Here is a 17,259-nt window from a genome sequence, read left to right on the forward strand (position 1 = left end):
TCCCGCTTTGACTACTGCAACCTCCTGCTCTGTGGCCTCCCCTCTAACAATCGCACCCCTCCAATCTATTCTAAACTCTGCTGCCCGACTAATCCACCTGTCCCCCCACTATTCCCCAGCCTCTCCCCTCTGTCAATCCCTGCACTGGCTCCCTATTACCCAAAGACTCCAGTTCAAAACCCTAACCATGACATACAAAGCCATCCACAACCTGAGTCCTCCATAAATCTGTGACCTCGTCTCCTGCTACTTACCTGCACAAAACCTCCGATCCTCACAAGATCTCCTTATGTACTCCCCTCTTATCTACTCTTCCCACAATCGCATACAAGATTTCTCCTGAGCATGCCCCCTACTCTGGAACACTCTACCACAACATATCAGACTCTCACCTACCATGGAAACCTTCAAAAAGAACCTGAAGACCTACCTCTTCCGACAAGCCTACAACCTGCAATAACCACCGATCCACCAAACCGCTGCACGACCAGCTCTACCCTTGCCTACTGTATCCTTACCCATCCCTTGTAGATTACAAGCCCTCGCGGGCAGGGTCCTCTCTCATCCTGTACCAGTCGTGACTTGTATTGTTTAAGATTACTGTACTTGTATTTATTATGTATATCCCTCCTCACATGTAAAGTGCCATGGAATAAATGGTGCTAAAATAATAATAATAAGAATAATACACCTAAATAAAATGGGAAGGGTTGGTGACCCAGACCGGCAAGCTGAATTTGCAGAATGGGCAAAACAAAAATTGGAACAGGATCCTCAGTTAACACAGAACATTATGTTCAGTGATGAGGCAAACTTTTTTGGGTGGGCCATTTATATAGATATACCTAAATAAAATGGGAATGGTGACAGTTTTCTTGCATAGGGTGTTGTCATGATCCAGGACGGGATTTCGCTTTGACCCGTCCTGGTTAGACTATGGGTTAATTGTGCTGCCTCTCTCTGGCAGCAGGAGGCTATTTAGTGCTCACTGGACCTGGGTCCGGTGTCAGTTATACTCCTGCCCTCGGCTGAGTTAAGTGACCTCTTGTATACGTGTGCCTTGTGCCTGATATCTTGCTTGCTTGTTCGGTTGTGATCTGGTTCTGTCCCTGTTACGAGTTCTGCCTGACCCTCTTGTACTGCGCTACCTCTCGTGTATGACTCTCTGCTTGTGACCCGATTTCTCTCTGCTCGTCCCCTTGGTACCACGTCGCCCTCTTGTGTATGACCTTTGGCTCTGTCTGACTACCCGTATGTTTGTCCCTCCTGTACCGCGTTTGCCTGCACTGCTGTGACCTCTGTTTTGCCTGACTCTGAGTTGTTGTATGGTGCCCTGTCCTATCTGAATACAGGACGCTAAGCCCCGCCCCATTGCAGTCACATGACCATAGGTCCCGTGCAGACTATTCAGTTTCAGTGTCCGCAGGTCCTATGCCTCTTTACTTTCCAGCGCTGACTGGACCCTGACACTATTAGCCTGAAGCACGCATGGTCACCTCTGCTGCCCGTCTCTACAGGTAACTTTCAGCACTGCTTCTGTACTCAGGACACGCGCACTGGCTCTATGAGCAAGTGCAGTGCAGTGTCTCTGACAGGTGTCATGCATTGAAATCTGCTACAATAACCCGGGTACTGGGTTTACCAGACATCAACTAAATTTCTATCCGCTCCTCACGTGTTAACCTCTGCGACATGTCAATGGCTGTAAACAAAGAGAAACTTGTAAATAACTTATGAAAGAATGTTAAGTTAAAACCAAGCACACCTTTGTTTTCTTGTGAAATTCTCAATAAGTTTGATGTTTCACATGACCCTCTTCTCATTGAAAAAATAAAGTTGGATCCAAAATGGCCGACTTCAAAATGGCCGCCATGGTCACCACCCATCTTGAAAAGTTTTCCCCCTCCCATATACTAATGTGCCACAAACAGGAAGTTGATATCACCAACCATCCCATTTTATTTAGGTGTATCCAAATAAATGGCTTACCTTTTATATCTATCTATTCTATGTGTATACAGTATATCTATTCTACCTTTTCTATTCTAACCTGTCACTCTGATTTTACTTCATGCAGCAGATGAATTGCTGCTTTTCAAAGGACATCAGTGCGTAAAAATCGGATATCACTCACATGGTCCGAGTGCTGTATGATTTTTTTTCTCACACCCATAGGCTTGTATTGGCGAGTCTCGGTGCCAATCGCAGTATGGTGCGATTTTACATGCACATCGAATATGCCCGAGAAAAAGACGCTAATGTGAGCTGCCCCATAGACTAACACTGGGCAGAGTGCTAAGCAATGTTTTCTCGCACAGCACTCAGCCGTATTTTACGGTAGTGTGACGCCGGCCAAATGCTGCAATACACGCTGCCAGCAAATCAGAGGCCAGCAGCTGACATCAGTGTACATGTGACTGAGGGAACATGGCAGTGACATCATGCGCTTCTATCGCTTGTACGCTGAAGTCAGCTGCCAACTTCAAAAGAAGTCGTTTCGCAGTGGGGGAGTAAGGGAAAGTGAGTAGGATCATTTATTTTTTTTCCTATGCATGAAAGAACAGCTGCAGAAAGGGGGATATATACCAAGATGGGGAACATGCCAGGATAAGGGACATATATACTGTGGGGAAAATAAGTATTTGATACACTGCCGATTTTGCAAGTTATTACATCTACAAAGAATGCAGGGTCTATAATTTTTATCGTAGGTACACTACAACTGTGAGAGACAATCTTAAAAAAAATCCAGAAAATCACATTGTATGATTTTTACATAATGAATTTGCATTTTATTATATGAAATAAGCATTTGTTAAAAAAACAGAACTTAATATTTGGTACAGAAGCATTTGTTTGCAATTAATGAGATCAGACGTTTCCTGATGTTCTTGACCAGGTTTGCACACACTGCAGCAGGGATTTTGGTCCAATCCTCCATACAAATCTTCTCCAGATCCTTCAGGCATTGGGGCTGTGCATCATTGAGTTTAGGCTCCCTACAAAGATTTTCTACTGGGTTCAGGTCTGGAGACTGGCTAGGCCACTTCAAGACCTTGAAATGCTTCTTACGGAGCCACTCATTAGTTGTCGTGCCTGTGTGTTTTGGGTCATTGTCATGCTGGAAGACCCAGCCATGACTCACTTCATTGGTGCAGTCATCCTGTGCCCTTTGTAGGAAAGCATCCCCAAAGTATGATGTTCCTCCACTGTGATTCTCAGTTAGGATGGTGTTCTTGGGGTTTAACTTATTCGTCTTCTTCCTCCAAACACGGTGAGAGTAGTTGACACCAAAAAGATCTATTTAGGTCTTATCTGACCACATGACTTTCTCCCATGCCTCCTCTGGATCATCCAGATGGTCATTGATGAACATCAAACAGGACATGAACATGTGCTGGTGTGAGCAGGGGGACCTTCGTTCCCTGCAGGATTTGATTCCATGAAGGCATAGTGTTTTACTAACAGTAATGTTTGAAACCGTTGCTCCAGCTCTCTTCAGGTTATTGACCAGGTCCTTCCATGTAGTTCTTGGCTGATTCCAGACATTTCTCATAATCATTCTTACCCCATGAGGCAAGATCTTGCATGGAGCCCCAGGCCGAGGAGGAAGATTGACACTCATCTGTGATTCATTCATTTCTATTAACTGTGCAAAATTTGCTGTCTTCTCATCAAGCTGGTTGCCTATTGTCCTGTAGCCCATCCCAGCCTTGATATAGACCCTGTTTACAGCTGAATTCTTCACATTTGCGAAACATGGATCTGCGCTGAAAGAGTTTTCACTTCAACTTGGATCTGGACATCAGGATGGCTCAGGCTTATGCAGTTGCTTGCCATCAACAAAGGGAGAGAGAGAGACGGCGAAGACAGCAGCAGCGGCGTGTGTGGATACATCCAATTGTTGAACTCCGGGAGAGCCGTGGAGCATACCACACCCTCTACAGCAAGCTCCAGGCAAACCCTGAGAAATTTACTGATTATACCCGGATGTCTGGACAAAGCCTCTGGGATTTGCTTGATCGTGTCCAAGATGCTATCCGGAGACAGGACACACAGTTCCGTCGTGCGATTCCTCCTGAGGAATGGCTCCTGGTCACAATATGGTACGTAGTATTGCAAAACCAATGCCTGCATAATTTTCTTTGTTCTGACATGTACTATTCCAAAGTTGGCAGAATTATTGTTCTGCCATGTAGTTGAGCAAAGGCTGCAGTATTATTTTTATGCCATGTAGTAAACAAAAGGCTGCAGATTTATTTTTATGCCTTTTTTTTATTTTTTGGTGTAAAAATACATATACAAAAATATTAATTTTTGTTCTTTCTTGGTTTACCAGATTCCTGGCTACTGGAGAGAGCCTCTCTTCACTCCACTTCCAGTACCGGATTGGGAAATCCACCTCGTCTGGAATTGTTGCGGACACCTGCCGGACTTTGTGGGACGTTCTCTGTCCCGAATTTATGCCCTTGCCCACCGTGGAAAAGTGGATGGAAATTGCTGAAAGATTCTGGACAGTCTGCAATTTCCCAAACTGTTTAGGTGTGGTGGATGGGAAACACATCCAGATTATTAAACCAAAAAGAACTGGATCTGAGTACTATAACTACAAAAAGTATTTTTCTACAGTACTTATGGCCATTTCGGATGCAGACTGTATGTTTGTTGCAGTGGACATTGGGGCATTTAGCTGTTGGAATAACTCACAGGCTTTTAAAAACTTGGACATGGGCTGAAGGTTGTATGGCAACCAGTTCAATTTCCCCATGCCACGGCCTCTTCCCAACACCGAAGGTCCGCCACAGCCCTTTGTAATGGTTGGGGATGAGGCATTCCAGATGTGCCAAAACCTGCTCAAACCCTACTCCAGCCGGGACTTGGACCACACCAAAAAAAATTTTAATTACAGGCTGACCAGGGCCAGAAGAACTGTAGAGTGTGCCTTTGGTATACTTGTCTCCAGATGGCGCATTCTCGGCACAGCCATTAATCTGAAACTGGAAACAGTGGATGAGGTGGTGAAGGCCTGTGTGGTTCTACATAATTTTGTGATGGTTAGAGAGCACCCGAACTTTGAAATTGATGATGCAGCTCCTAACCCATTGCCTGAATTTACTCAGCACCCTCTCAGGTCATCTGTTGAAGTTGGCCAAATGAGGGACCAATTTGCAGCCTACTTCAACTCAGATGTAGGACTGGAGGTATGGCAAGATCAAATGGTGTAAAAATGTTTTCTTTTGTGTGTATGTTAATAAAAATCCTGTTTTGATACCTGTACCGAGTGCACTCTGTCTTTTTACACTTCAATGCAATAATCAAATGGCCAGGTGTACCAGTGAATTCATGTTGCTGTATTTTGTGCATCATGAATTTACTAGTACTCCTGACCAGGTGACTATACATACACACAAGTTGTATGACCTTTATCATCTCTACAGTTTGTGTTCAATTTGCAGCGACGGTGGAGATAATACAACTAATATTAGTGTAACCAGGCGTGATGTTACAAATAGTGATTTGGGGATGCACTAGCATCCGTCACTCTTTATGACAACTGACCATGTGACTTTAAATATTATTGGTAGTATCATCACTGTCTCTTCAGTTTGAATGCAGACTGGAGACATAATAAAGTTTATACAACTGCTACAATACCCCAGCCTGGTGTCATGCTGAAGTGAGGACACCCAAACTAACGCATCCTGACTTCAGAAGGTTATCACACATGGGCAGGAAAATACACATATTAGGTAAACTGCAACATCGCTACAGTCTGCTTGAAATATATGCAGACTGAAGCGACACTACAGGTTAAAACTCATTTGTATTCACCTGCCCAGGTGTGATAGTTATGATACAAGGCCAGGGTATTCTAGATATGACGTGTATTTTCACCATCATCTCCTCAGTTTATCAACACACACTGAATAGAGGATGAGGTTAATTACAAGGTATATCTAGAATCCCCTTGCCTTGTCTCACAAAAAGATAAATGATGATTGTAAAAACACACCATAGTCAATTAACTTTTTATGATACCAGTCAAGGTAACAATAGATAGGCCTTGCACTCAACACCATCCTCTATTCAGTCTGTGCAATATTTGCTGACTAAAGAGACTGGTGTGGAAAATACAAGTCATATATTTGTGTTTTTGACTACACATATCTCCAAGACTGACACAAGAAATATCTGTCAGTAATGGAGCTATGTGGTGGCAAAAACGCAAAGTGTACGGCACAGTGTGTGTACGGCGCAGTGTGTGTAGGCGGCGAAAGACACATTAATCAAACCGCATTTTTTGAAAGCATAACTGCACATTTATTTAAAAAAATTAAAAATTTATTGTGAAGGACGTTTGGGGGAAGAGTGGGATATTTTGGGGGTGTGGAGAGACGAGGAACAGCTGGAAGTTGAGGAAGGGGTTCTAGGGGAAGGGGCGACGAAAGTAGTGGGGGAAGGGAGCTCAGGGAGGGAAATGGAGGCAGGTTGAGAATCATGAGAAGGTGGGGGGGAGGGACAAACAAAGTCTTTTGTTTTTTTGCTTCTTTGTGGCAGAAGTCTCCTGCCTGGACCGACTACAACCATGTGACTGCCTTACATTGCTTGACAGCCTTGAGCTGGTGGACCATGTCCTTGATGAGTAAAAGAGTGAATGTGGGTCACCCCTCTGATGCTCGGTGGTGGCGGTGCTCCAAGAAGGAGAAGTGGTGTTGGTGCTCCTAGAAGGAGAAGTCGTGTAGGTGGTCCCAAGAGGAGAAGTGGTGGCGGTGCTCCTAGGAGGAGAAGTGGTGGCGGTGCTCCTAGTAGAAGTGGTGGCAGTGCTCCTATGATGAGTGGTGGCAGTGCTCATAGGAGTAGAAGTGGTGGCGGTGCTCCTATGATGAGGAATGGTGGCGGTGCTCCTATGATGATGAGTGGTGGCAGTGCTCCTTGAATGATGAGGATTGGTGGCGGTGCTCCTATAATGCTGATGAGTGGTGGCGGTGCTCCTAGACGGAAAAGTGGTGTCGGTGCTCCGAACAGGAGAATAGGTGGCGGTGACCCAAGCAGGTTGTGCGGTGGCGGTGCTCCAAGATGGTGGACGGGTGGCGGTGGTGGTGCTCCAGACAGGAGGAGCACTTGCCATGGTGGTGGTGGGGGTGGAGTGTCCAGCAGCACTTGGCATTGGTGTGGTGTAGTGGTGTCCAGCTTGGCTAGGAATGCAGGTGGTCGTGCAGTGGTATGCAGCAGAAGTCGGTACTGTGGTGAAGCGAGTCAGTGGTGGCACAGGTGGAAAGGACACCACTGACTGCTGCACGTACTGATACTGCTGCATAGCCTGAAAGTAAGCAGTGTTGCAGGCCTGTAACACATTCAGCTGTTGCTCAGGACTAAGTTGTTCTGACATGCCCCGTTCGATTTTACTGAAGAAATGGTGTGCTGGTTTGTTGAGGTCGGCCTCCAGCCGGTCAAGGCGCTGGTTGGCAGATTGGAAGCAGTGTTCCATGTGGTTAAAACCACGTTCCATGAGTGAAAAACCGCTTTCCACTCTGTCTGACAGCGCCGTGAGGCTGGCATGAAAGGCCTCGCTCAAGTGCATGAACTCGGGCAAGACAGGCCTGTCCGAGGCCCTCTGCCGCTGGCGGGAAGTGCCTGCATAACTAGTGGCAGAGACCTGGGACAGGGGAACACCTGATTTACCAGCTTCCTGGTCATCAGCTGTCTGTATTGCTGACCTGCAAGTTGCTTCCTGGCTGTCAGATGGCTGGGATAGGTCCAAGGTCATCCGATGAAGGGCCACGTCAGGGACAGGTTGCAGAGTGCTGCTCCAGGTGCTGTGGAAAGAAAATAAAAACATTACTATCATGCATTTACAAGAACCATCCGCTGTGGAATAGAAAAGCACAGATTTAAAAAAAAAAATAAAAAAACACTTACGCTCTGGTGGCAAGGACCGGTCTTAGGAATGCCAACTCGCGATGATAGCGGTACTTTATTCTGGTCCTTGCCGCTGAACCACTGTGCACCTGACCCTCAGTATGAACATCAGTGTTGAAGTGGTCCTTCATCGAGCGACAACATGTGCAGACTTTGTTCACTGTTGGAAAAAACAACAAAAAACTTTATGCACTGAAGGCAACATCAGTATCATCACACACACACCTGAGTGAACTTGGCAAACAGTCAATGTGAAAAGATTTCAATAGACAATGCAGTCACTGTTGCTCCTGAGGACACTGTTATGTTTCCTGCTAGAATATATCTATCAGGAAACACAACAGTATCCTCAGGAACAAGATTCACGGCAGGATCAATACAGCAGTACAACACAATATGCATTCACGGTTGCTCCTGAGGACATTGTTGTGTTTCCTGATAGAAGGTATCTATCATGAAACACAACAATATCCTCAGGAATAAGAGTCAAGGCAGCATCAATACAGCAGTACAACACAATATGCATTCACGGTTGCTCCTGAGGACATTGTTGTGTTTCCTGATAGAATATATCTATCAGGAAACACAACAGTATCCTCAGGAACAAGATTCACGGCAGGATCAATACAGCAGTACAACACGATATGCATTCACGGTTGCCCTGAGGACATTGTTGTGTTTCTTGATAGAATATAGCTATCATGAAACACAACAGTATCCTCATGGACAAGAGTCAATGTGGCATCATAGAGCAGGGAAATACTTACTAAACACGTTTTTGGATGTTGCAGAGGCGCTATCCCAGCCATCCATCAACGCTGCGGCCACCTCATTCCAGAGCTGCCAGGTCACCACAATGTCCTTGTACTGCTGGTCACGGCTGTCCCACAACGGGATGCGCTCCTGGACCAGGCGGAACAGGGCGTTGTTGTCGAGATAGATGTCTTCATCCCGTTGTGGAACCTAGAAAAAAAATTATAATCTTGGAAATTTTGGAGAATGAAAAAGATAGAAAAAAAAACAGAAAAGAAGAAAGATAGAAGATGAAAAACATGACAGAAAAAAAGGCAGAGAAAAAAATCAAATTTAAAAAATGGGACATTCAAAGACTGGATACTTACTTTACGTCTCCTCGCCAGTACTTGGCTAGGCTGCTCCCGCTGTTCTGCCTCACTTGCCAGGTCCAATGATGAGGTCTGTAAAAATTGTATTACTCATTTGTAGAGGCAGCTATACTTACGCAAAGGCAGCAAGATCCTCACCTCACGCTCTGCTTGGGCCAGTTCTTGCTGGGAAGGAGAATATTCCGATCAAGAAGATATGCTGGAATCTAAACAAAAAAAACATTAGTACATAATAAATTTTAAATGGCAGGCAGACATTAGGTTGAATACTCACATTTTGGCTGCTGCAGCTTGTATCCAAAGTTGGAAGGCTCTTGTCTCTTGCTGTGTGGGTGTCTTGTCTCTTGCAGGGTGTCATCTTTTCAAGGATGTCTGTAGATTAAGTGGTCTGGCACTACAGACACATTCTTTTATGTACACTCCTCCCAAACAATGTTGCTTGTGTAGGAGGTGGTTTAAACCAGTGTCTAGACATTGTTAACTCAAAAATCATGTGCGCACAAAAAGCGCTGACACGCGCACGTCACAGCGCACGCCAGCGACACCATAGACTGTAATGTTATTTTTTTGCACATTGCGTGCGCACACGTGCACATGCGCTTATTTGACGAGGTTGGACGGAACAAAAAATGTAACATGTAGCGTCTGGTGCATCTGGCTGCACACCTGGAAAATGCGCAGCGCACGAAAATGCTGATGCATGCGTGCAAGTGCTAGACACTGCGCCCGCCATTTTAAAGAAAGGGGAGCATTGCACGTGCGACCGATAGCGCATGATGCACTGCGCGATAAAACGCTAGTGTGAAACCAGCCTTAGAGCGAGAATTCTTGCTAGTTCATAGATGATCAAATACTTATTTAATGCAATAGAATGCAATTTAGTTAACTAAAAATCATACAATCTGAGTTTTCAGATTTTTTTTTAGGATTCTGTCTCTCACAGTTGAAGTGTACCTATGGTAAATATTACAGACCTCTCCATTCTTTGTAGGTATAAAAACTTGCAACATTGGCAGTGTATCAAACACTTATTTTCCCCACTCTAAGCCAGGATTAGGGATATATATAGACCAGGATGGGGAATGTTTTTACAGCTCTCGCAAAAATCAAGAGACCACCACATCAAAACCCTGTCGTGGCCAGCCCAATCTCCAGACCTGAACCTGATTGAAAACCTCTGGAATGTAATGAAGAGGATGATGGATATTCACAAGCCATCAAACAAAGAGCTGCTTACATTTTTGAACCAGAAGCAGTGTGAAAGACTGGTGGAAAGCGTGCCAAGACGCATGACAGCTGTGATTAAAAATCTTCCCAAGTTGAAACATTAGTATTGTTGTTTCTAAATGATTATGAACTTGTTTTCTTTGCATTATTTGAGGTCTGAAAGCACTGGTTCTTTTATTTAATTTTGACCATTTCTCATTTTTAGAAAAAAAATACAAAATGTATTGCTTGGAAATTCAGAGACAGTAGTTTATAGAATAAAAGAACAATTTACATTTTACTCAAAAATATACCTATAAAGAGAAAAATCAGACAAACTGAAAATTTTGCAGTGGTCACTTAATTTTTGCCAGAGCTGTATACACTATGATCGGGCATAGGATAAGGACATATATACCAACATGGGAGAAAAAATAAATAAATATATATATATATATATATATATATATAAGCAGGATGGAGGGAGGAAGGGGTACATATACACCTGTTCATTTAGTTTGTGTGTATCGAAACAATACAGAAAACAGAAAATTGGACATAATTTCACACAAAATACCAAAAATTGGCCTGACAAAATTGATGGCACATTTCCAATCTGTGGGTAAACAACTTTGTTTCAAGTATGTGATGCTCGGTCAAACACACATATGGCACGTGACAGGTGTGGGTAATATGAAAATCACACCTGAAACTGGATAAAAGGGGTAGAAGTTAATTCAATCTTTGCATTGTGTGTCTGTGTGTGCCACTCTAACCGTAGAGATCAGAAAGATGAGAAGAGAACTCTGAGGACTTTACAACCAAAAGTGTTGAACAATATCAACAATCTCAAGGTTATAAGTCCATCTCTGAAGATCTTGATGGTCCTTTGTCCACAGTGCACAACATAATCAAGAAGTTTACAATCAACAGCACTGTACGTGGGCGGCAGATAAAAATTGATGAAAAGCTGCAACACTGGATATTTAGAATGGCAGATAACAGCCTCAATGAAGTTAAAAGAAATTCAAGCTGTCTTGTAAGCTCAGGATGCATCAGTGTCAGGGCAAATTATACATTAACATATGAATGGAGACCCAGGAGGACCCCACTGGTGACTCAGTCATAAAAAAACTAAACTGCAGATTGCCAAAATGTACATCAGTAAGCCAAAATCCTTCTGGGAAAGCATCTTGTGTACAGATGAGACCATGATAGAGCTTTTTGTAAAGCACATCATTCAACTGTTTACCAAAACAGAATGAGAAAAGAACACAGTACCTACAGTCAAATATGGTGGAGATTCAAATATGTTTTGGGGTTGTCTTGCTGCCACTGGCACTGGGTGCATTGACTGTGTGCAAGGTATCATAAAATCTTCAGATTACTAATGATTTTGAATCACAATGTAGTGCCCAGTGTCAGAAACCTGGTTTTATGGCCTATGTCATGGGTCTTCCAGCAGGACAATTGCCCCAAATATACTTAAAGAAGCGCCCAGAAATAGATGGAACAAAGTGGTGGAGAGTTCTGAAGCGGTAAGCAATGAGTCCGGATCAAAATCCCATTGAATACCTGTTGAGAGATCTGAAAATTGCTGTTGGGAGAAGGCACCCTGCAAATATGAGAGACATGAAGAAGTTTGCAAAAGAGTCATCCAAAATTCCAGTGAGAGCTGTAAAAAGCTTGTTGTTGATCACAGTTATTTATTCCAAAGGATGTACAACCAAATGTTAGGTTTAGGGTGACAGCAGTTTTCTCTAACACATTTTTGGAGTTGTATTTGAAATTATGTCCAAATTGCCTTTGTCTCTTTAATTTGTCTGTGCTGTCTCATTACACACAAAGGAAATAAATATGTGTATAGCGAAAAATGTGTAATTACAACAATTTTAAGGTAGAAAAACTTAATTTTCTGGAACAATTTCAAGGGTACTAACATTTTTTGCCATGACTGTATATATACACAAATATATATATACTAGCTGAAGAGCCCGGCGCTGCCCGGGCATAGTAACTAATTGTGATTAGTTATAACAAATTATAATTATCTTCCATCCCATAGTCCCGTGCCCATATACCCATCACACATCCTCCATCCCATAGTCGAGTGCCCATATACCCATCACACATCCTCCATCCCATAGTCCCATGCCAATATACCCATCACACATCCTCCATCCCATAGTCCCATGCCCATATACCCATCATACATATTCGCCATCCCATAGTCGAGTGCCCATATACCCATCACACATCCTTCATCTCATAGTCCCATGCCCAAATACCCATCATACATATCCTCCATCCCATAGCCCCGTGCCCGTATACCCATCACACATCCTCCATCCCATAGTCCCATGCCCATATACACATCACACATCCTCCATCCCATAGTCCCATGCCCATATACTCATCATACATATTCGCCATCCCATAGCCAGGTGCCCATATACCCATCACACATCCTTCATCTCATAGTCCCATGCCCATATACCCATCATACATATCCTCCATCCCATAGTCCTGTGCCCATATACCCATCATACATATCTGCCATCCCATAGTCCCATGCCCATATACCCGTCATACATATCCTCCATCCCATAGTCCAGTGCCCATATACCCATCACACATCCTCCATCCCATAGTCAACCATTAAGACATCATAATGAGCGGTGGCAGGGCTTGCAACCTATGATGACATCAGCGTCGCCATGGCAACCATTGTGACATCATAATGAGGGGCGTGGCTTAACATGCACACACTTTTTCCCCAGTATGTAGATAGGGGCAAAATTGTTTGGTGAATTGGAACGCGCAGGGTTAAAATTTCACCTCACAACATAGCTTAGGACGCACTCGGGGTCCAGACATGTGACTGTGCCAAATTTTGTGGCTGTAGCTGCGACGGTGCGGATGCCTATCCCGGACATACACACATACATACATACACACTTTGAGCTTTATATATTATATATATATATATATATATATATATATACAGCGTCGGACTGGCCCACCGGAGAACCGGTGGATTCTCCGGTGGGCCCTGGCATCTGGTGGGCCCTGGCACCTGCAGGCATACAGAGCCAGCAGTTGCCTAGGGCCCCCGCTGCTCCAGGGGCCCCCAGCCAGTGGTGTGTCGCACACCATGCAGCTGCTATGGGGGCCCCTGCCAGCGGAGCAGCAGCGGGTGACAGGAGGCAGGAGCCCCTGTCCCCGCTGCTAAAGAGAAATGAATATTCACTGCGAAGCAGTGAATATCATTTCAGGTCTCCACACCCCCAGAGGCCCCGCCCCCAGCCCAGTAAGCTGCGCTGCAGACTACAGCTGTAAATCAAGGCCGGCGCCGCCCTCAGTCCTCTCTGCTCCTGGCTCTCAGCCAGTGCGCAATGACGTCACTACATCGCGCACCTGCTGTGTGTCTGGCAGAGGGGGTAGCTCCTGACACTGAAGCCGGGATCAGCGTGGGAGCGAGGAGGAGAGGTGAGTATTGTGGGGTTTTTTTTATATCTCTCTCGCTCTCTCTATCTGTCTCTATCTATCTATCTATCTCTATATATCTCTCTCTATATCTCTCTTATATCTATCTATCTTTCTATCTCTATCTATTATCTATATCTATCTATTTCTATATCTATCTCTATCTATCGCTCTATCTTTATATCTATCTTTCTATCTCTACATCTATCTCTATATCTATCTATCTATCTCTATATCTATCTATTATGTCTATCTATCTCTATATCTATCTATCTTAGGCTACTTTCACACATCAGGTTTTCGGCGTCAGGCACGATCCGGCGTCGTGCCGGAATGCCGGATCCGGCAAATGTTTTGTAAAACCTGATGTGCCGGATCCGGTTTTCTGCCGGATCCGTCTTGTTCTTGACAGACAAAACCGGATCCGTCTCATCCGGTTCATCCGTTTTTCTATCCGTTTTTCGACGGATTACGCCGGATCTGGTTTTTAAAATTGACCCTTGTGGCCTTCCGAACGGGATTGGCTACTGGAAAACTATATATAGCGTGTTCCTACAGCCCTTCTTTGACAGGTTGTAGAGGAGAAAGTGCAGGTTGGAGAGAAGAGCAAGTTACTGGCGAAGATGGATGTTGTCATTGGAAATATTACCACTAAAAGTTCTGTGACGGTTTCAGTAATGAGGGACAATTTTGCACTATACTTTATGTCACCTCAAGGCAGAGTACACTGGCAGGATGACAGAGTGTGAAAGATTTGTGCCCTAACCAAACTTGTGTACCTTCTGGACCAACAGTATATACCTTTGCCAACCAAAGTTGGCTATCTTGTCATGGTCTTACTATTTTTACCTTTAGGCCACAGGTGTGTACCTGGTTGTGTTTTATGCAAAGTATTTCACCTTTTAACAAAAGTTGTGTACATTGTTAGGAAATCACCAACAATAAACACAACTTTTCAGGTGAAATACTTTGCTTCAAACACAACCAGGAACACAACTGTGGCAAAAAGCTAAAATTTACCCACAGTTATATACCTGGTTTTGAATACCTTTTTACCTTTTAAATACCCTGTATTTAACCTTTTTTTTAAACATATTTCGCCGCAGAAAGAAATGACAGACAACCAGTGTAAACAATAATTTAACTTTTATTTAAAATATTTTTTTTTGTATAAACTGTTTTTAAAGTTAAAAAAACTTTTTTAATAAAGGTTTGAAACCAACCAAATGGGCATTTTTATTACAAAAAAAACATTATAACTTGGTGTAGTGTGGGGTGGAAATACTGCTGGAGGGGCTGCGGGACACTTCGACAATGGGAGTGTGGAGAGAGGACTGGGATCGTGGTGGGGAAGGTACAGTTAGAGGTGATGGTGTGGAAAAAGCTACAGAATGGGTGGACATGTGGGAGGCAGAAGAGGTGGTGGGCGGTGGAGTGGAGGGTTGGGCAGGGACTGTAGGAGCAGATGATGTTGATGGAAAGTTGTATGGGGAAGGAGTTTGGTACGGGGAAGGAGTTTGGCACGGGGAAGGAGTTTGGTACGGGGCAGGTTGCTGGAAGTGGGGAGATGTCTGGTACTGGGGAGGTTGCTGGTACTGGTGAGGTTGCTGGTATGTAATAGAAGGGGGAGGATGGAAAGTGGCTGGAGGGGGTGCAGATGTAATAGGAGGGGGAGGATGGAAAGTGGCTGGAGGGGGTGCAGATGTAATAGGAGGGGGAGGATGGAAAGTGGCTGGAGGGGGTGCAGGTGGAGGAACTACAGTGGTGGGAGGTGGAGGTTGGGAGGTAACCTGCTGTAGAGCACCGTGGCACGAATGCATTACATGCATCTGCTGGGTAGGAGATAGTGTTGCCATGCGCTCCACAACAGACCTGAAAAAGGTGTGGTTTGGCGAAGATCTTGCTTCTGAATGCATGGTTTGCAGAAGTGTCTTCACCTCCAGAATGCTGGAGTTGATCTGCTGAAAGCCTGCGGAGATTTGCTCTGACAAGACTTTTAGACAGTTCTGGAAAGATGCATTCAGATGCAAGAACTCTGGCGCATAACTCTTTTCCTGACCCCTCTGCCGCTGCCGCCCAGTACCCGCAGGTGTACTAGAGGTGGCAGGGGCAGAAGGGTGGGGTAAAGGGAAAGCGATCTCCTCACCAGCAGCTTCATGTAATGTAGGCGGCCACGATGCTCCTGTGCTGGTGGATGGGACAGATGGGTCGAATGTGTGGGAAGGCTGGGAAGGTGCAGATGTACCGGGGCGGTCGAAGTGTCCCTCGGTGCCGGTCTCCTCAGGGATCGCCTCAAAAGGGTCCAACCGTGCAGGCTCCCGAGTGCTGCTCACCGTGCTGTGGAATAAAGAGAAAAAAAAACAATTAAAATACTGACATGGTATGGCCCTGGCTGAAAAAAAAAAGTTACATCTAACATTTTTTTTCACATGTGGTGTGTAATATTTACCTTCTAGTGACCATTGTTTCCCGGAGGAACGACAGGGCTCGTGCGTACTTGTACTTGCTCCTGCGTCCTCCAGATCCACTCGGGGCCCGCATCTCTTTATTGAACTCCTTCTTGAAACGATCCCTCACAGACCGCCACCGATTCACAATTCTGTTCCCTGAAACGAGAAAGGAGTGGTTAGTATACAACATCAGTGTTTCACAAACTCCAGTCCTCATGGTCCCCAGGGGTCATGTTTTCAGGATTTCCATAGTAAATAGAAATCCTGAACACATGATCCGTGGGGACCACGAGGACTGGAGTTCGGGAAACACTGGTTTACATCAAGCAACCGGTACTGTATATACTTACGCTCTTTAATCTGGGCCCGAGCATCGAGGTCCTCCCAGCGGCCCACAAGGAGCGAACAGATTTCCTCCCAGAGTCGTCGGGTAACGATAAGGTCAGCGTGGCGGCGGTCAGCCATATTCCAGAGCGGCTCCCTTTCTCTGACGAGATCGATGAGGTGGTCCACATCAATCCCTCCATCCTCACCGTCAGAGTCGGGAGCACGCTGTGAAGGCTGTTAAAGAAAAAGACAAAAATAACATAATTAGCCTCCACAAAAGAAATGAAATAAAAAGTGCAAAAAAACAAAGCAAAAATATTTATAATTACACGCTGGTGACCGCCGCGTTGGTGTCGCCGACGACCCTGGGAGGCACTGCGAGGACCTCTTGGCCGAGCACCAGATTGGGAAGACTAGAGAAGAAAACAAAAAATGTTATGTCTTTGGATGTAGGCATTTGTTTGCTGTGTGTGGTCTGCAGAACATTGTTTTCTATGTGTTGTGTGTAGTGTGATGTTGTGTTTCTGCGTTTGATGCAAAAAACTTACCAATTGTGAGCCCACTCCAAGTGTCTGTCCACCCCTTCCTTCTTCTTCTGGGAGCTCCTCTTCATCTTGTGAATCCTGTCTTGAAATAAAAGGCAATGAATAGACATATATTACAGAGATGATGGATTTTGGAAATAAAAACTTACCGTCAAACGCTGACGATGCGAGGGAGGGCTCCCAGAAGATGATGTGCTGTCT

At 44.8% G+C, this 17,259-nt stretch overlaps 1 protein-coding gene and 1 long non-coding RNA gene across 2 annotated transcripts in view; both read right to left on the minus strand.

Annotated features, from left to right (window-relative positions):
- LOC141059706 (uncharacterized) overlaps positions 1-17,259 on the minus strand; it is a 102,395-nt gene that overhangs the window by 39,875 nt on the left and 45,261 nt on the right. The gene's annotated exons all lie outside the window — the stretch shown is intronic.
- LOC141059705 (uncharacterized) lies at positions 1,299-8,073 on the minus strand. Its single transcript, XM_073555823.1, has 2 exons — positions 7,921-8,073; positions 1,299-7,817 (listed from the first exon to the last, which is right to left on the minus strand). Exons 1-2 carry the CDS (start codon positions 8,049-8,051, stop codon positions 6,497-6,499), a joined length of 1,452 nt encoding a protein of 483 aa, XP_073411924.1. The 5' UTR covers positions 8,052-8,073; the 3' UTR covers positions 1,299-6,496.

This window comes from Dendrobates tinctorius, unplaced genomic scaffold (genome assembly GCF_039654945.1).
Source record: "Dendrobates tinctorius isolate UK_male_01 unplaced genomic scaffold, ASM3965494v1 ptg000230l, whole genome shotgun sequence".
In the NCBI taxonomy this organism is placed as follows: domain Eukaryota; kingdom Metazoa; phylum Chordata; class Amphibia; order Anura; family Dendrobatidae; genus Dendrobates; species Dendrobates tinctorius.

Bases quoted from the DNA above. Each gene is read 5' to 3' on its own strand.
- LOC141059705 (XM_073555823.1), bottom strand. From the start codon at position 8,051: ATGAAGGACCACTTCAACACTGATGTTCATACTGAGGGTCAGGTGCAC. The intron at 7,818-7,920 runs GTAAGTGTTTTT...TTCTTTCCACAG, and splicing joins CCGGTCCTTGCCACCAGAGC to CACCTGGAGCAGCACTCTGC.